The 20,898-nt window shown below is 40.2% G+C and overlaps 1 protein-coding gene across 2 annotated transcripts in view; it reads right to left on the minus strand.

The window, feature by feature from the left end:
* The window catches only part of L3MBTL4 (L3MBTL histone methyl-lysine binding protein 4), a 339,453-nt gene that overhangs the window by 189,263 nt on the left and 129,292 nt on the right, over window positions 1-20,898 (minus strand). For both annotated transcript variants that reach the window (XM_069468253.1, XM_069468254.1), the window contains exon 12: window positions 466-580. In XM_069468253.1, coding sequence (XP_069324354.1) covers window positions 466-580 — 115 coding nt within the window. The remainder of the gene's footprint in view (window positions 1-465; window positions 581-20,898) is intronic.

Here is a 20,898-nt window from a genome sequence, read left to right on the forward strand (position 1 = left end):
ACCAATGAAATAGATCTTTTTTTTACAACTAAAAAAATTTAAAAATTGCTAAAATTTAACATATTGTTAATGTCTTTTCCAAAACTTTTTGTACCTTATTCTATAAAATTAAGATGAGATCTTTAAAAAAATAAAATGGAATTCAGCTAAAAGCAATGACCAAAATCAGATGAATTTAGATGTGTTGGTTGAGTTTTCCAAACCAAAATGTAGAAAATGAAGATTCCTTTGGAAAACACTACCAAAATAATTTCTTAATGATTATTAATTTTTCATCTCTATAAACGTCTGCCCTTTGAAGATTAACTGTGAATAATTGGCTTTCAGTGTAGCCGTAGTGATGATTAATTAATTCACCTATCTGATATTTAGCTTTTTAATGTCTATAATGACACGAATAAGCAACATTAAGGCTGGAAGTCAGGCTAAGTATTTAAAAAGCAGCAACAAAGAGCAAATACTCACCATGTGGCACTTCCAGTGGATGTCCGGTGACATCACACCACCTGACTGGGTGGATGTCAGGGCTGTCTGCCTCTACCCAGTAGTCATACTTAGGGTCCCAGCCATCAAAATGAACCTGTCAAAATGAGTTTTGAATAATTAGTATTCAGTGATTAGTACTTCACTATCTTTGTATCAAAGTATTTGAAAACAGATCTCTGAAGCTGAAATGGAAATTATGTTAATGAAATAATATTTAAGATGTGCTATTCTATAGCCTTCTAATCTAGCCTCCAAAGGCCACTGTACCAATTTTTCAAAGAAATTAAAGAGGCTGGTAAATAAAAAATTTGCCAGGGATTGATTAAAATTTAAAGGGATAAGACCAGTCCATTTTCTCAACTAAGATAAATCCTGTAATATTGTTGAGAGGACACTTCTTGTCCTGGGCAAGTGTCCTGGAAGCCACTGCAAGAACCGTCAGCATCATCAACAATAAGAGTCGCCAAGCTGACATCAGTGCAAGTTTTATACTGATGAAACATGCATGGATTTGAGCATAAGGAAGCAATAAATTCCTAAATTCTCACAAGGGAGAGAGAGACCCATAGGAACAATGGAGGCAAAGAGAGCAAACACAATATGCTACTAGGGTAGATGGATTGTAATAGCTACCTTAATAGCTACTGAAGGACAAAGTGTAAGCTATCAGGAAATCTTGCACGGAAGAGGTAGGGCCCAGGTCCAGAAGTCCTATTGGTAGAGGCTCAAACAAGGCTAATTTATCTCTGTTTTGTATCTTATCTACAAAACACACACACACATATACACACCCCATGACATATATGTACAAGTCTAAGAATAAAGTCCAATTTCTGAAACAAAAATAAAAAACGTATTTCTTAAATATAACAAATGCCATATTCTGGAAATTTCATATCTGGATTAAAAAAGTCAATTTTATTTGTGCAAGAAAAAATTAAAAAGTTCATTATTATTAAATAACTTTGCTTATTCTCTTACATATTTTCTGGTTTTGAGTATGAATTAGAGAATCTACCCTTTTCACTGCAAAACAAACCCCTCATAATTAAAAAAAAATCATACTTTGAGTAAAAAAGAGTGACATGCCTAGCACTATAGTAAACCAGCTGAAGCATAAATCTTTGTGTTGGACATAGGACAAAAAAAAAAAAAAGGAAATTGTATGTACTAAGCCCAAAATAAAGTCCCAGTATTTTTTGTTTGTTTGTTTTTGAGACAGGGTTTTGCCCTGTTGCCTGGGCTACAGTGCAGTGGCATCATCATAGCTCACAGCAACCTCAAACTGCTGGTTCAAGTGATCCTCCTGCCTCAGCCTCCCAAGTAGGTGCGACCACAGGCAAGTACCACCATGTCCAGATAATTTTTATATTTTTTGTAGAGACAAGGGTCTTTCTAGTTGCTCAGGCTGGTCTCAAACACTTGGGCTCAAGCAATCCTCCTGCCTCGGCCTCCCGAAGTGCTAGGATTACAGGCATGAGCCACCATACCAGGCCCCCATATTTTTTCTCAAGATTCATGTTCTAAGCAAGTGTATTTCAAAATGTACTTTCTAGATCATCAGTATCACCTGGACCCTTGTTAAAATGCGAATTCTTGGGCCCCACCTCAATGCCACTGAATTATTTAACAGAAACTCTAAAAGGTGGGGCCTAATGATCTGTGTGTCAAAAAGTCTTCCATATTAATCTGACTTAAGCTACCGTTTGAGAACCAATGATCCTAGGGATAACTTTCAAAAGTATATTTCTACCAATCATAGGTTTCTGGCCATGACAGAGTGCCCTTTCATAGTAATCACTATAAAACTGGACAAAATATATGCAGTGACTGTTTTTAGACACTGGAAAATAGGCAGTGCAGAAATGCAATTCCTAAGTAAAGGAAAACACCACAGTTGGGCCCTTAATGTCAGCCTGGAGACAACTTTCTGATTTGAACAGAGGGAGAAGAAACATAAAGCAGTTATGCTATGCAGAGGAGATGCAGATTGCAGCTCAGAGCTGATGAAACAGCTGGAAATTGGAGGACAAAGTATTGGACAAGACAGAACTACAAAGGGGACCCAAAAAGTATATGGGGGGGGGTTATTCACAAGAGCTTGGGCAAGGGTTGGACTATACATGTGCAAAGTGAGACTTTGTGAAGCGAAGCAGAGCGTGGCTGATATGGAGCTGAGAGTGAAACGAAGATACTGGAGGTCACACGTTACAGGGAGAGTAGAGACCAGAGGGGAGAGACGTCAATGATACCTTGAGAATTTGACTGAGATAAAAAAAAAAAAAAAGGTGACAATTTTGGGGAAAGAATCATGCCTTAGATTAAAGGCTACTTTAGACCAGCCCTAAAAAAAGGTTAAAACCAAGCCTCAACAAGATTAAGAAGAATCACTAGTAATTAACTGCCTGATACAACCAACTCTACCCTTTTTAAAAGAAGATAAATACTCCCATGGTACACTGTATCATTCATAGTGTCCAACATAGAAATTTATTAGACATGTAAACAAACAGATGAATGTGAGCCATACTCAGTTTTCAAAGAAATAGTCAATAGAAATAGATCCTGAGATGACCCAGATATTGTAATTAGCAGACAAGGACTTCAAAGTAGCTATTAAAATATGTTTAAGGACTTAAAGAAAAAATGGTTTTGAGTAAACACATACATAATCTCAGCAGAGAAATGGAAACTATAAAATAGAAGCAAAAGGAAATTCTAGAACTGAAAGGCAAAATAACTGAAATTAAAAAGTTGTTGGGTATGTTTAATAACAGATTGGACATGGCATAAAAATGGTTGAGTCGACAGGAAAACAGATTTATAGAAATTATTACTTTAAGATAAAGGAGGGATGAGGGAAAAAAACTTACCTGTCAGGTACAACGTACACTATTCTGGTGATGGGCACCCTAAAAGCCCTGACTTCACCACTATAAAACTCATCCATGTAACAAAAACACTTGCACCCCTTTAATATTTTGAAATAAATAAAGAGCAAATTATACAAGATTTAAATAATAAATACAGCCACAGGTATGTGTGAGATAATATCATCTCATCTAACATACATGTACTTGGGAGTCCAGAAGGAGAGAACAGAGAGGAATGGAGCAGGAATATGGTCAAAACAAAACAAATACAGAAGGAATAATGGTCAGAAATCTCCCTAATTTGGCCAAAACACCAATTTACAAGCTTAAAAGGAATGACAAAACCCAAGCGTAATGAATATTAAAGAAACCAAAACTAGGCAAATCATAGTCAAACCACTGAACATAAAAGACCAGGCAAAATCTTAAAAGCAATCAGAAAAATGCAACATGTTAGGAAAGTTGGCTCATTTCTCACCAGAAACAGTGGAAGGAATAAAATAACAGAATGTCATACAGCACTAAGAGGAAACATAAAAACGGGTAAACCCAGAATTTTAAATTCTATAAAAATATCCTTCCATAAAAGAGTAAAATAAAGAAACTTTCAGATAAACAAAAACAGAAGAATAGTTACCTATAGATTGACACTACAAGAAATATTAAAGGAAGTATTTCAGACTGAAGGTAAGTGATGCCAGATAGAAATTCTAATATAGGCATGAATGAAGAGCACCAGGAATAACAAATAAGTGGGGAAATATGCAAGGCTAGTTCAGCATTGTAATTGTAATCAATCAATTCATCACATAACAGAATAAAGAGGATAAGTAATGTGGTCATCTAACTAGATACAGAAAAAGTGTTTGACTAAGTTCAATGCACAACAATGAACACAAGTATAAACCTTCTCAGTAAATTAGAAATAGAAGGAAATTCCTTCAATCTGAAAAGGGCATTTATCAAAAACTTAGTTAATATCATATTAAATGATATTTTATTGAATGCTTTCCCCCAAAAAATCAGGAATGAGGCAACTTTATCTGTTCTTCCCACTTCTATTCAACATTGCAATGTGGAGCAATTAGGCCAGATAAAGACATAAAAGGCATAAAAATTGCAAATTAAGAGGACAAACTTATTATTCTCAGGTGAGATTGTCCACATATAAAATCATAAGATATCTAAAAAAATCAAAAATGACTAGAATTTAGCAAGATTGAAGGATTCAAAGTCAATATAAGATAATCAACTGCATTTCCACATACAGACAATAAACAATTGGAAAAAATTAATATTAAAAAATTTATATTTAGAATAGCGTTAAAAAACATGAAGAACTTAGTGAAACATCTGGAAAAATAAGAAAACATGCAATACCTACACACCGAAAACTACAAAACATTCCTATGAGAAATTAAAAGATGATCCACAAAATTAGAGACAATTATCATGCCCAAAGGCTGGAAAACTCAGTATTACTATTAGGATGTCATTTCTTTCCAGATTGTCTTATAAATACAATATATTCCCACTCCAAACAGCAGAAATTTTTTTTTGTATCAGTGATGAGCTAATTCTAACATTATATAAGAATAAAAATAACCTAATTTATCCAAAATAATTTTGGAGGACTCATGCTACCTGATTTCTAGAATTACTATAAAGGCACAGTTAATAAGACAGTGTTATACTGCCTTAGGATAGGTAAATATGCTAATAGAACAGAATAGTATACATAAATTGACACACACACACACACACACACACACATACACACACATATTTTTTTCAATTGATTTTCCAAAAATATGACAAGCTTATTCAATGGATGAAGGAAAGTCTTTTCAACAAATGGTATTGGAACACCTGGCTATTCACATGTGGAAAAAAATGAGCCAGCAGACTTTCACCTTAAATCCCACATACAAATGAATTTGAAATGGATCCTATAAAACCAAGAAGAAAACTTCACATAAAATCTTCATGATATTGGAATATTCAATGATTTCTTGGCACTACCCATACAAAAATAAATTAATAAATTCAATTTTCAGCATAATCAAAAACTTCTGTTTCTCAAAATCACCAAGAAAAATAAAAAGCAAAGCACAAACATTTGCGATTCATTTATCTGAAAAAGAATTGACAAAAAAATCCACTAAAAAATGGTCAAAACTCAATAGACACTGAAAAAGAAAAGAAAGTTCATGAATGATCAATAAGCAAATAAAAAGAACTCAACATCACTCTTCATCAGAAAAACCAAAGTGAAACACTCATTTCATTTTGTACACCCACCGGAATGACTTAACTGACTGACAACGTGAATTACCAGTGAGGCTGTAGGAGCTCCCAGAACATTCATAAATAACAATGTTGGCAGGGGTGTCAAACTGTACAACCAGTTGAGAAAACATTTTGCTACATTTTCTACAAACGTGCCAATCCGGTGACTTCCAGCAATTCCACACAAAAGAGACAAAAATACAAAATCATGTAAACAAGTGTTCCTTGCAGTTTTATTCCTAATTGTCCAAACCTGAAAACAATCCAAAAGTCCAACAGGTGAATATCCATTCACAGTGCTCTGTACCCGTAAAATGAATACTAGTCAGCAATCAAAAGGGATAAACTATTTACACATGCATGAACATGGGATCAATCAAACTGACATCGTGTTGAGCAGAGAGGCAGACACAAATGACCCCCTGCTGCATGAACCCACTGATACGAAGTTTGACAAGAGGCGACAGAAATCAGGTCCGAGGCTGACTGGGAAGCGGGGGGTGGGGGGGGAGCAGAACTGGCCCTGAAGGAGCACAAAGAAAACCTGGTGGTGTTGGAAATGTTCCAAATCTTCATCAGGGTGGTGGTTACGCAGGGCATACATTTATCTAACACTCATCAGAATGCACATGTAAAATCTGTACATCTAATCATTCGTAAATTTTATCTCAACACAGGTACTTTGTTTAAAACATCTCTACACTCAGCTGCTGTCTCATGTGGCCGCTCTGTCCTTCACTGTCTTCTACTGATGGTGAGGGTGCAGCGCTCAGGACACAGTCAGACCCCGCAGAGCTTCGGTGCCAGGCGACCGAATAGCCAGTAGTGCAAAGGCAAAAAGGATGTTCTTTTCCGGCACAATGCCCGCCACTTTGGATTTACCAACAGCAAGAAGCTTACGTAAGTCCAAATGATGGAGTGAAGAAGAAATAAGAAACATTTTCCAAGCTTTGGTATTTTGACCTATCTAGTTTCAATGTCCTTCTTTTACGTTTACAGTGCAATTTTTTTTCTTTAAAAAACAAGGAAACAACCTCCAAGCACAAACAAGACAGGCCGAATACCTCGGCAAGACCCTGCTTTGAGGAGTTAGGCCTTTCTATTTTAGCTATCGTGCCGGACATGGGAATCCTACTGCAGAGTTAGGTCTAAACGGAAAAGTGAAAAAAAAAAAAAAAAAAAATTTTCAAATTTTTTTTGACAGCAGATACAATATTTTCATGCTATTCAACATTTTCCTTTTATGTTCATTAAGAAATGTTAAATTTTCCTTTCCAAGGCTGTATATAATTACTTACAGTGAAACCATAGGAATTAAAAATAGCCCTTTCCAATCCAATAATGTGATTTCCCTCCCTCAAAGGGCTGTCTGAACTTGGAATATATAATCAAAATCTGTACCTATATACATCTTCATGAAAGATATTTTCATATCTTTGGATCTTTGTATATCTGGAGTGAAAATCCAATTTTAAAAATTCTAACCAGATGGTCAGTTAATAGAGGAGATTATCATTTTAAGTCTATTTACAAAGGGTCCCTTTTTCAACAGAGGAATCATTTTGAAAACCAATCATCTCCATCACTGTATTTCATACATTTATGATTTTTCACATATTTGGGTTTGCAAAAAATAAAAATATAGACCCTTCTTGCTCAGACTTTGATAAACTAGAAAACAAAGATCAGAATTGACCATCTCAAGTTCTTCTCCTTAAATAGATGGTAATGCTTCCTGATGGTATTAACATTATATATACATATATATGTATATATAAACAATAAATTATTGGTAATATAACTTGGAAATTTAAAAATTAGATCACATAAAAAGAAAAACAAGGACAAACTCATGAGCATAAATCCAAAGCTGTTGATCATCTGGACCAGCACTGTCTCTGTGCTTTGCCTTCTCTTCACTGCCCGATGCCCACACCAGGACTGCCCTCAGCCCCTTGATGCTGGCCCCAAGACCCAGTCATCTCTGCTGCCTCCAGGGTACTTAACATGCAGCAGCTCACACATTGTAAGGGCTCAAAGCCCATAGCCTGAATAAGACGCAAGACGGTAATTGTATCTCCTCATTGTTCCTCTGGGCAGTTGGAAGAAAAAGCAGTTATTTATTTAGGAACATTGGGGCTAAATTTAATGCTCAATCGCAATAATTTTATTAGCCTATGTGATTATTGTACTTGTTTTCTCCTTCTATATAGTTTTAAACTTTTTAATTTCCACTTTAACAGTCTCATTGGGTATGCGTATTCTATTGTTAGAGTCCTCAAATCTATTTTAAATGCTTATGGTGAACAAATTATAAGCATGTATATGATGTTAACTTATTTAGAAACAGCCTCCACTGTGCCTGAACTCTTCTAGTTTTAATATATTTTCAGTTAACTAGACTTAGCCTTAAATTTCATTCTAAAAAGAACATAGTTTCAATATGCTATCCTGATATCTATTACTCATAACTATTTGTGCTAGTAAGACTACAGTTCTCCAGAAGTTCAAGACTAGCAAGAGCTTGACCCTGTTTCAACTAAAAATAGAAAAATTAGCTGGGTGTGGTGCTGTGCACCCATAGTCCCAGCTACTTGGGAGGCTGAGGCAGGAGGATTGCTTGAACCCAGGAGTTTGAGGTTGCAGTGAGCTATGATGATGCCACTGCACTCTAGAGTGGGTGACAGAGCGAGACCTTGTTTCAGGAAAAAAAAAAAAAAAAGACTAGAGTTGATCTTGCTTCCTAGGATGCAGGGATCTGGGCTCTGGGCTCTGCTGAAGAATGGCAAAGGGGCATATTCAGGGATAGTACTGAGGCCGGACATCTGTTCCACTGCAGGGCAGGAATGCTTGCCCCGTATCATTTCAGAATACCACCATAATTCAAGAGCAAGAGTGTTGGCGATGGCAGGGGCCCACTTTTATTGTGTGCTTATATATTCCAGGTATAGTTGTAACATATACGTAACATTGTTGCAATATATAAAACTCTCACATGTCACTGTCCCCATGTTACATATGAGGCTCTTGAGATACACAGGGATTAAGAAATTGCCTGCAATGTCCAAGTCATTGTGACTCCAAACCCCGCATTCTCCCTGGGGCCACGTGTGAAGCTGCTGCTCTGTGCGTGTGGAACCGGCTGCCCCATGTTCCCTCCCCGCCACCGCTCCCTCCCCACCACTGCACCCACACTCACTCTTGAGGATTAGCTCCGTTCCCCGCCCCCGCTCACCTCCTCCCAAACCATCTGCTTCCATCTTCCTTTTAGCCCATTCCCATAAAAAGTATTACAGAAAAACTTTTAGTCACTAAATTGGAAAATTAATAGTTTTCACTACAGCTATTCTAAACTTTTCATTTTTCAAGGCCACTGCTCAAATTCATCATCTGTCTTACAGCAGTGGTTTTCAAAATTTAAAAAACAAAGTATCAACCATCCACTGAAGGGGGTCAGGAATGAAGGTGAAAATCCTTATTTTTTTACCACACATCCTAGATTATTTGCTGAGGCTGGTTTTTGAATAAAACTTTTTTAAATGCTTCTTTCGGGTATTACTATGGCAACAGAGTAGTTAGTCAACTGAATTTGCCATTAAACCCACTGTTCTATCCACAGCAATCCAAGAATACCTTAACTTTTTAAAAAGTCATAGACCTTTCTTAATTCTGTAAGACAAAAAACCCAAGAGCAACCTAGTTGGAGGCTTGCTGCAGAGGACACTCAACTCCAAATGTTTCCACTGGTGATAAATATGTCAACATAGTTTCCATTTCACTATTTCTATGGTTACAGTTATGACAAATACAATTAGTTTTTCCAATAAGATGTGTTTTTCCCCAGAAGATTCCCATATGAAATAAAAATGCCAAATTTCTAATAGAATCCCCAGGGTTTTAATTCTTGTTAGGAAATCTTTAAATATTTCATCAGAGTCAGGCATAATAATAGCCACATTCGGGGCTCTGTGGCTATGGGTATGTCTGTGGATATTATCTTAGGAAGAAAAACCTCCTTCATAAGCAGAGTGAGGACAAATAATCTCGAAATCAGTTTATGGCTGGAACTAACATAAATATTTTCATAAGCTCTGCCATAAAGTTTATACAGTCTGAAGCCCTGAAGCAGCACATTGAACAATGATGGCAGACACTGCGCCCTCATTGTTAATTTAAAGGCCATCGTCTTTGCGTTTATTCGCCAGGCTCTGCCCTTCGTCTTCTGTTCAGGACAACAGCCCTTAGGGTGGAGACTGTTCCAATATGCACTCTCAGCTTGTCCTGAGACTCTGAATTTCTGATTTGGATCCTGTATCAAATCATCACGGTTTTTCTACCAAATCACACATTATTTATGCTCATTATTTATTTATTTATTATTATTATTTTTTATTTCAGCTTATTATGGAGGATACAAAAGTTCAGGTTACATACGTTGCCCATGTACCACCTATCCCCCCAAGGCAGAGCTCCAGGCGTGTCCATTCCCCAGACAGTGCGCATTGCACTCACCATGTAGGTATACACCCATCCCCTCCTCTCATCCCCCCCTCCCCAAGTCAGCACCTTCAAGCGTGACCATTCCCCAGATGGTGCACAACGCACTCATCATGTAGGCATACACCCCTGCCCTCCCCCCACCCCCCACCTCAGTCTGATATCCGATTGGTATCATTCCCAGATGTGAATTTAGGTGATGATCAGGGAAACCAATTTTCTGGTGAGTACAAGTGATGCTTGTTTTTCCATTCTTGGGATACTTCACTTAATATAATGGGTTCCAACTCTCTCCAGGAGAACCAAAGAGATGTCGTATCACTGTTATTTCTTATAGCTGTATGCTCATTATTTAGATACCAACAACTCAAAAAGGACTCGAGATATTTACAACGGAAGAAAAAAGGGTTTCTAAATAAGAACAGTAGGATATGAGAAAGGTGAAGTGAAGAAAAGTAGGTTTTATCTAGAGAGACCACATAATTTATTGTTTAAATGGGATATTTTTGAGAGTGAAAAGGAGCATTAATAATCAAGCAATTACAGCAGGCGTAATCCAGGACTCTCCAGGTAGGCCAGGGTATATGATAACTCTCGTATTGTAAGAATGAGATTGCTTTAGATAAACACTCAACTCCCAGTAAACCAACAACAATTGGGAAATATTACACAATTCTCATTAAAATATGAGAAAAACATACCAGTTAGTCTGAAGTTGCAGAATTTCCTCAGATGGGAATTTATTGTATAGACATTTACATAAGGACCATTGAACACAACAAACAGTATGATATAGTGCATGTATAATGGTTCATGTAATTATATAATATCTACATGGGTAATATTAGCAAAATGGAAATATGTATACAGAGAGAGATATATATTTATGAACTGAGTGCATGAGCACTATTTCTAAAATTTTTGAAGTCATGGGTAAGTTACATATTTTTCGTATCCATTCTAATAATTTGCCTATCAGTACAGCATCAATTTTATCAGTAGCAATTTCTAAATTAGTCATACAAATGAGTTTTTGATCATTCAAGAATGTCTTTTAAGCTTACTGACTCTGCTTGTACCTCTGTTACAGTATTTTGACTATTATTTGAAGGCAGAAAGTATATCTTCTAATTTTTTTGTCTCTATTAGCAGATAATGTCTGGAGCATTTTAACACTCTACTTGATGGACAAATGAATGAATAAGTGATGTATAAATTCAGATATGTCCTTTCAAGTTAGGTAAATATTATCAAACAAATATATCTAAAGGATGCATTTAGACTTCATCCAAACTTACTGATTTATTCATTTATTTTATCGACCTATGTTTTGAACTACCAACATGTTTTTCAAGAAAGATGGTGTTCCAAAGCTGGCAGCAGTTTCAAAGTGAACACATGTTCCTCTTGGTTAGAATGACCAAGATGTAGCAGATAAACAAGAATTCTGGTCTAACCTATTCTGATCCGTCTGTATGGAGAGAGGAGCGCACATGAGGAGGAGACCAGGGAGAACAGAGAGCTCCACCCACAGACCACATCTTAGGAATCCCAGATAAAGGTCAAGAAGGTGTAAAGCAAACCTATGTTTAGAGTCTCCGGGTAAATACCATAAAAATTAGCTAAAATAAATGAAAGTGGTTGCCTCTGCAGAAAGAAAAATGTGGGAGAGAAGGCCTTGGGACAAGTGTTTCCCAAACAAAACTTGTAGAATTATTTTTTGCACTTTGTGTCAGTGTAACTTGGGCAACCTGGTTCATGGCTACGCCACTGCCAGACAAGGAAGACAGGAAAGGCAGCAGAGCTTTGATTTTTGTTCAGCTTGGTTTATTTTGTTGTTGAAGGGGAAATAGAATGGATTCCATTTTTACCATATTAAATTCCAAGTACCTACAGGATAGTCCGGTGAAAACGTCTAGCAGAAAAATGAAAATTCATCCCTGGATCTTGCTGGAGAGCGACAAGACATAGATTTGGGAGTCGTGAACACACAGGGGGCAGGTGAAGCCACGGGCACACATGTGAGGCCTGGACGGCGAAATGAGCACTGCTAGAGCCCACGTTCTCTGTCCTCCCCTCCAGACCCACACGGTGCCAAGGAAACCGCCCTTTATGGATGGCATCAACGGACTCTGCTCTCTGGTTTCTGGTTGGGTTTTGGGCCATGAGAAGTACTGGCAGGACGTAGGAGGGCAGGAGGAGAGAGAGGCTGGGGGATTTACGGCCAGGCCCCGCTTCCCGCTGGGGGGCGAGGGAGTGGCCGAAGTCCCGCCCTTGGCCACGGCTCCTGCCTGCGGCCCAGTTCTCCGCTGGGTTTCCCAGCCACACCCCTCATTGACTTCTCTCCACAGACATTGCAAACAGGACTTTACCAAAGTCCGTTTGATGCGCCCTCTGTTTTTTGCATGACGCTGACTGACGCATGAGTTCACAAAGAATTCCTGAGGAATTCTACTAAAAGGTGGCAGAGGAGTAAGAAGTAAAAATCTCTAAGACAAGAAGGGGGAGAATCAAGACGGAACGGCGGAGAGGCAGCTGAGGGAGGGCTATGTCAAACGGGAGCAGCGGTCACTGCGCTGAGGTCACAGAACAGACACGAGAGATGGCAATGGCAGCGCCCCGCAGCAGCAGCCACAGAAGGGGACCAAACTTGACTGCTCAACCTGAGGAGTGAAGAGGCGGTAGGGATGGAAACAAACAAGAAACACTTTTAGCAGCCGTGGTGGCAATGACAGGAGCAGGGGCGGAGCTCCCCCAGGAAGGACGTGTGAGGCTGTGGAGACGCGACCGTGCGCTCATGGAAGGCCCTGCAGAGAGACTGAGACGGCACTGAAGAAACAGGGTAGAAATGGGATAAACAAGGGAAAGAGTTTCAGAAAAGAGAAGTGTCATCTCTCTCTGAGGCCCGTAAGACAAATTAAGTATGGCAAAGCTGGAGCGGGGAGAACTCGGCGGATTAACACCCGGTGGCCGCCAGCCTCTCGGGCGAGAGGGCGGCGAGGCCACCTGAGGCGGCGGGGGTAGGCCGCGCTCGGAAGGGCAAGTTGGGGTAGCAGATTCCCAGGCGGAGGGTGGAGGTGTGGAGAGGGCAGGGCGCAGGGCAGGGCGCAGGGCGTGAAGAGCCCTGCGGCGGCTGCGGCCGGGCGATGCGCTCTCAGTTTGCTCCAGGCAGGGAAGCCCAGTGGTGGCGGGAAGACCTGGGGGGCCTGGGTGGGGAGGTGAGTGGGCCGGGGGGCTGGCATGAGGCCGCAGAGCAAGGCAAGCAACTGCGAGAGCTCAGTGGATGGACGGTTCTGCTTAGAAACCGTGGTTTCAGAGTCTGAAATCTCAGCAATGGAGCTGACCTGCGTGATGCTGAGGCCCCAGTGGGGAGGTGGGGGCAGCTGGCAGGGGCAGGTCGATGCCCCAGACGTTGGAATCAACAATTCTTTGCCTTCTCTCTTCCAATATTGGTTACAGATGAAAACAGAAATTCATTTTGAAAACTGATTATTACCTTTTATTCATACTCAGAACAGATGCTTGCAAGACCTAGATGTTTGGTTTTAGCAAACATATTTGATGTGTCTATTTTTTAATGGAGTTAGTCTCTTTTATTAAAAAAGTTGTATTTCACTCCAACATTACTCAAATTCAAAACTTTTCATCTAAAAGTCAAATCATAATAGACGAAGATCTCAGCTCTATTTCAACAACAAAAATCTATGTTTAATAGGTTCTATTTAAATACTGATTATATTCGTGTCATGGGAAGTATACTGGGTCACTAAGATAAATGTATGTTGCTTCTAAGGAATGGGATATTGAGCATAAAACTGTTAGGAATTTAAAATTCTGCATAAATTGCTTATATTTACATGTACTGTACCCTCTGAAACAGGTAATTTATCCAGTTGGCTGCAGGAGCCTTCTCCTCTTTTTCATGTATAACTGAGTAATTACCTCAACCAGAACAACATGTTCTGAAAATGAATTGAACTTTTAAAGAAAATAAGTAATGTTCAAGTCAGTGAATAACTTTCAAGCAATGAAGGAGAATGATTGTAATTAACATGTTTGTTCATGTTTACTTATTTTTTTTTTTATAATTCAATGTCAGAAATCTAAATTGCTTCTGCTGAAATTATACTTGTTGCCTACAGGGTTCTTGGTACAGAAAAAAAAAAAAATCCCCAAAAACAAACCAAAAAAAAAAAAAAAAAAAAATCAAGACCTGGCTTTTGCTTGCTAAAATTTTACCTGCCATGATAGCTAAACATAATGTAAATTAAAACTATCAAAGATCTAATCATCTAAGGCTAGTTTCCTACTTAATTTATTTTAGACAGAAATGAAATAAAATCATTATTTTCCACCTGGAAATTATTTCCAATATTTCGGCACATCTGTTCCTGAATATTTCATGTCTATCCATTTATTCCCTGCCTATCTCTCAGTTTTCACCTTAGAATTCTAGGATCTGAAATCAGAAACCATTGGCCTTCACGAAGATCATACACCAAGCCCTCTAACCTCCACACAGATCCTAAGACAGTATCGGTAATTAATTAGTTATATTTCTAATTATGTGACTAATTATTATAAATATGCTTTAATATAATTGTATATAAATTCATATCACCATATAATATAATTAATATTAAAAGTTTGATTATTAATTTAACTCTGCAACTGATTTTAGGTATTTGTGCTTCTGGTTAGGATGTTGAACTTTAGAACAGGCCAGTTAGAAGTACTAGAATTAGAAAATGTCTAGAAATAAACTAAAAAACTATAAGACCATAATTTCTGAACTACCTGTGGATGTCAAGAGGTCTAAATGATCTGATGGGCAGAGCAGGAGGGGCCCCTTCCTAAGAGAGCAGGGAAATCAGCTGCTTCCTCTACCTCCAGGGCATTTGCTGAGTTTGGACCTGCAGGAGCACAGGATCCAACCTGACAGGGAGGAAGGGTTCTGTCAGAGGAAGAAGCAGACTGTGGTTCTCAAACAGCTATAGAGGCTGGCTAGAGGCATTGGGATCTGGAGGAACCAGAGCCTGAGCCGGCTGCTGCTGAATGCTTACCAGCACAGTCCCCCTGCCATCTCCTGGTCCTTCGATCACTGGAGGGATATATACAAGGAAGTTCCTTCTCTTGACGCAGTTGAAATCAAAGATGAACTAAAATAAAACTGCAACCTGCCCCAGACCAGCTCAATTCCTAACCGGAGCAAAGGGATCAGTCTTCTGTATTAGTTTCCCTAGGTCTGCCATTACAAACTACCACAAACTTGGTGGCTTAAAATGGTAGAAATTTATTCTCTCACAGTTCTGGGGGCCAGAAATCTGAAATAAAAGTGTGGTAGGGCCACTCTCCTTCCAAAACCTAGGAGAATGTCATTCTTTGCCTTTTCCAGCATCCTGGCTCCAGGTGTTCCTTGGTTTGGGGCTCCATCACTCCAATCTCTGCCTCCATTCTCGCATGGCCTTCTCTCTTCTTTGTGTCTTTTCCTCTTCTGTCTCTTACAAGGACACTTGTCATTGGATTTGGGGCCCACCTTTGCAATCCAGGATAACCTCATTGTAAGATCCTTAATTACATCTGTAAATATCCTTTTCTCAAATAAGGTCACAATCACAGCTTCTGGAGGGCAGGAGGTGAGCATATCTTTATGAGGGCCACTGTTCAACCCACTGCAGTCATAACACACTAACTGCCCTTTCTGGGGGAAAATAATATCTACTTCAGTGTCTACGGTTCTTTTATACACAACATGCACCACACATGAAAAAATACGAGACATGGAAAGAAACAAAATAATGTAACTTGTAAACAAGAGAAAATACAGCCAGTAGAGGCAGACCAACAGATGACTCAGATGTTGAAATTAGAAAGAAATGACATTAATTATTATAAATGTTAAAATAGAAAAAAGATTAATAAAATGTACATAAAGATGGACAAAAAAACCAGAAAAATGCTATCTAAATAAAACAGAAAATTCTATCAAAAAATGAACCAAATAGATATTCCAGAATTAAAGATTCTATATCTGAAATTAAGAATTCATTGAAGGAGCTTAACAGTAGACTGAAAACAGGAGGAGAAAGGGCAGGTGACATAAAAGACAGAGCAATAAAAATTATCCAAATTGAAGCACAAAAAGTAAAAAGAAAGGGTAAAAATAAAACAGATCATGACAGACAGGTGAAATATTCTCAAACAGTCTAACAGATATGTAACTATTATCCCACAAGAAGAGCAGACAGAAAATGATCAGAATCAATGTTTGAAGAGATAATGGCTTAAAAGTTTTCAAAATTTATGATGAACATCAATCCACATATTCAAGAAACTGAGTCAATCCCAAACACACACACACACACACACACACACACACACACAAACTCACCTAGGCCTATCAGGGCAAATACCAAAAATGAAAGATATAGAGATTGCCATACTAAATGAAAAGTAAGAAAAAAAGTCTGACATAAAAAAGTACATATTGTGTGTCTTTGTTCATAAAAAATACAAGAACAGGCAAAATTAATTTATGGTAAAACAGAAGTCAGAATGATGGTTGCCTCTGGAGAGGTATGGGGAAGAGGCTGAAGTGTTGACTGAAGAGGCTCTGAGGAAGTTTTTGAATGATGGAAATGCTCTCTATTTTGACCTAGATGGCAGATACATAAATAAAGATTCACTGAGCATCACACTTGAGATTTGTGTATTTAACAATGTGTAAATTATCCTTTCATTTAAAACACACAATGGGTCCACAAATATTTACACCCATTGTGACGTGCTTGCTTAGATTCAGAATTTATTGATAGAGTTCTAAACATTCATTTATGGCACTAATATTAATTGCATACTTACATGTCTGGGACTACTTTAGACACTAGGGGATACATCAGTGAACAAAATAGGAAAAAAAAAATTCCTTGCCTTTTGAAGCTAAATTCTAGTAGGGAGAATCAAATACTATCAAATAAGTGAATGTTTTTAGCATATTAAAAGGTGGTAAATGCTGGGAAAATTAGAGCAGAATTAGGGGGAGTAGGAGTGTGCCAGGAGAGACTTGTTGACGTTTAAAAGGAAGCGGTAAAGGTAGGTCTGAAAGAGGTGAGGGAGGTAGAGATTTGGACGGATGGTGAAGAACACTACTGGCAAGTGGGTAGCCAGTGCAAAGATCCTGAGGCAGCAGCCTGACGTATGTAGGGACAGCAAGAAGTCTAGTTTAGCTGAAGCAGAGTGAGCAAAAGAGGAAAGTGCAAGGGTTAAAGTTAGAGAGGTAACACTGGGACCATATCAGGTAGGGCCTTATGGACTTCAGCTTTTACTTTTGGGAGAAAGAAGCACTAGAAAGTTTTTGCAGAGAAGTAACGTGATCTGACTTGTGCTGCTTCGAGAGTATTGGGGAGGAGGGAGGTGGCTGGCTGGAAGCTGGAAGAGCAGCTGGGCAGTTACTGCAACAATCCAGGTGAGAGCTGATGGAACCTGTACTAGACTGGTTTCAGCAGAAGTGAGAAAAGGGGCCTGCTTCTGTACACATCTCAAAGCCCTCGTTAACACTTTGCTGATGAATTTGCGTATCAGTTGTGAAGAAAGAGAAGGGTCAAAGATAATGCCACGTTTTGACTGGAGCAATGGGAAGGCTCGAGTGGCCACTGCCTGAGATGGCGGAGACAGGAGGTGGGGACAAGGACAATCAGGTGTTCAGCCTCTAATTAGACATTAAACAGACATGTGGAGTAGGCAGACTGGCACAGGAGCTTGTAGTTCCTCAACACACAGGTGACATTTAAAGCCATGACATTTGATGAAACCACAAGGAGAGTGAGTACAGCTGAAGAAGAGCAGGGGTCCAGTGACAAGCCCTGGTGCACACCAATACTAAGAAGTTGGGGAGAGGAGAAATCACTCAAAGAAGTCTGTGAAGGAGCTGCCAGTAAGGAAGGAGAAAAACTAAAGAATGTGGCACCCTGGAAGCCACATGAAGAGAGTATTAGCAGAAGTACAGACAACTCTTTTAATAAGGTTTCCTTTAAATAGAAGCCGAAAAATAAATGGAGAAGTGGAGTCAGGAAATGATGTTTTTAAGCCAACAAAATAATACCGTACTTGTTTGTTGATGGAAATTATCTTATGGAAAGGGGAGAACAAAAGGTAAAGGAAAGAGGGGTAAGTTGCTGCAATGTGGTGGAGTAGGCAGGAGAGGACGAGCATGTATGCAAGTGGTTTTGATAGGAACGTGGAAGTTCATCTCTAACAGGAAGCCGGGGGGATATGAGAAAACAGGAGCAGGAAGGTTGGTGCACGTGGTGTTGGGAATGTCTGGAGTCTGCTCTGATGGCCGCCCTACCCTGGGAGGGACAGAAAGTAATAAGCACCATCAGCTGAGAACGAGGATAAAGCAAAAGGTACAGAAAATTTTAGGAGAGGAAAAAAGATGGGAAATAGGTATCTAGGAGATCAAGAAAGTCAACAGATTAGGGAAACACAATGATTCCCAGGTCACATTTATGTCCTGTGGTTGCTCAGGGGACCAGTCAGCACACTGTCCCTCTAGCCATGTCTCGCTCCAGGAGGCAGGGTCAGAGCAGGTACAGGTTACACGTCTCCAGAGCCATGGTGTTGACAAGAAAGTAAGAAGAGTAAAGGACAAGGAAGCTGAAGGTTTATGCAATGATCTGACTGTATCTATCATCCATGCTATGGAAAGAGGGGGAAAAAGGAAAACAAGAAGGTGAGGAACACAGACTGGAGGCCACGGGGGCTGAGGAGCGACAGAGTGGAGTTTTGGAGGTAATTACCTAGACAGAAGATAGAGGTGGTCAGGGAGGAGGGTACAAGCGATTGCAATTATGAAAGGGTTACATCACTGTTAATGGCATGGCCTAAAGTACAAGAGGGGCCAGCAGCTGAGGTTGGGTGGAGGACAAGATCATCGGAGAGAGAAGTCCCAGGGACTGGGAGGACAGGGTGTCGGAAGGGTCATCTATCAATGTGCACATGAAAACCACCAGGAATGACGGCTGGAGTCGTTCTGCTGTGAGTGACCAGAGCCGACAGCCGAGACAGCCGAGGAAGGAGGGGCACTGGTAGACACGTGCACGGATGAGGAGTGGTGGCAAATACAGTTTGAAGACATGAGAGTCAAAGCTGGGAAGCTCAAGGGAGGGAAAGGGAGCAGGTCTGAAAATAACCGGGAGGAGGAGAGAGTACAGTCCTCTCACCTGCAGACCCCGAGGGCCCGTCCGCAAGCCTGCGGAGAAGCAATGTCCTCGGGGGGAGCCAGGTTTTGTCTAGAGCAGAAAGTGAAGAGAATGTTCGGAAAAGAGATTCCCGAGGGCACAGGACAAATCGTGGGGGACCAGGGCTTGGGGCGCACGATTGAGAGGTGACCTGGGAGTCTGGGCTTCTTGATCAAACTGACATAAGCGGGACAAAGGGCAGGACACAGGTGTGCTGGTGGAATCAAAGGAGCACGTGGTGAGAGGCTGCGAGTTTTGGGGAGGGGAGTCAGTGAGGAGCGGGAACCTAGGTCTTCCCTGTGGCTGCGACGGACACAGGGGAGGCAGACGGGGAGAATGGGTCATAGTCCAGGCGAACGGGCCACTTTCTTAAACGTGCTTTAATTCTTTTTTACCACTACAAATTCACTGCGTGGCTAACTCCCGCTATTTGACCAAAAGCACACCAGGGAATAACAGGATAAATGAGTCTGCCAATCTTGGCTGATATATTATAAAACTCAGCTGGAGCTTACAGTATTCACTGCAGTATTTTGTGGGACTGAGGAGAGAAGCACACCCCATTAAAGGTCCTCCCGTCAAGTTTTCCAAAATTAAGGAGAGGAAAAAAGATCTGAGCCTATTTAAATTCTTCCCCTCTGGAAAGAAAAATCAAAGACACTCTGCAATTTTAACTTTTAAGAACTTTAGGCACCAGTGAGCATTAAATTCCCAACATACAGTGATCAGCTTCAGGCTCTACTGAAAGTCAGTAGTATACCTTCCCACATTGCCACCGAAATAAGTAAACATCCCATAATTCAAGCAAGAGCAGAGACTCAGTGAGGGAGTGTGAATGAGCCCACTCTCCTGGGGGGTGGCGAAGGTCGCGGCAGCCTACCCGCCTCTGGAAACCGGCCCAATGCCGCATTTGGAATGAACACCACATGTGGGCTGCTAAATGCCACCATCATAGTCATCTTTGTCATTATTTTAAAAATATTTTTTCAGTAAAGTGTCAACTAAGGCATCACAGTTATTACCAATTTAAAAGAAAGCACCGTGGGAAGTGGCCCATTTAATTAATTATAGCCCGTGTGTGGTTAGTCCAAACAATGGCGTACTTCACCATCTTTCCGGCACAGCCAGAACATCTAATGGGAAGTTCTCTTTCCTCCCCCACTCTGTGCTGTGGTCCTTAACTTTGAACGGCAAGTTAGAGTCAGAAGAGTGACCAGGGATCAGCACGGAAGACGGTGCCTCCCCAGCGCTCCGTCCTCATGGGAGCACAGGAGAGAAATCTGCAATAAAGACACACGGGACTTGGCTGGGAGAGGCACAAAAAGTCCCCGTGAGTCGCCATCCCACACTAAAGAGCCCTGCCTAGGTCCTGGGTTAGAGAAGAGCCCTTAGCGCCAAAGCAGGAGCACTACAACCGAGGAGAGCTCCTCCCAGCACAGGGCAGGAGGAACGCCTTGGTCTGTTCAAGACAGGCAGACCTACATGGAACTCAAGGCCGAGTGACCACGAGCAAC

The sequence above is a fragment of the Eulemur rufifrons genome, chromosome 5 (genome assembly GCF_041146395.1).
Source record: "Eulemur rufifrons isolate Redbay chromosome 5, OSU_ERuf_1, whole genome shotgun sequence".
In the NCBI taxonomy this organism is placed as follows: domain Eukaryota; kingdom Metazoa; phylum Chordata; class Mammalia; order Primates; family Lemuridae; genus Eulemur; species Eulemur rufifrons.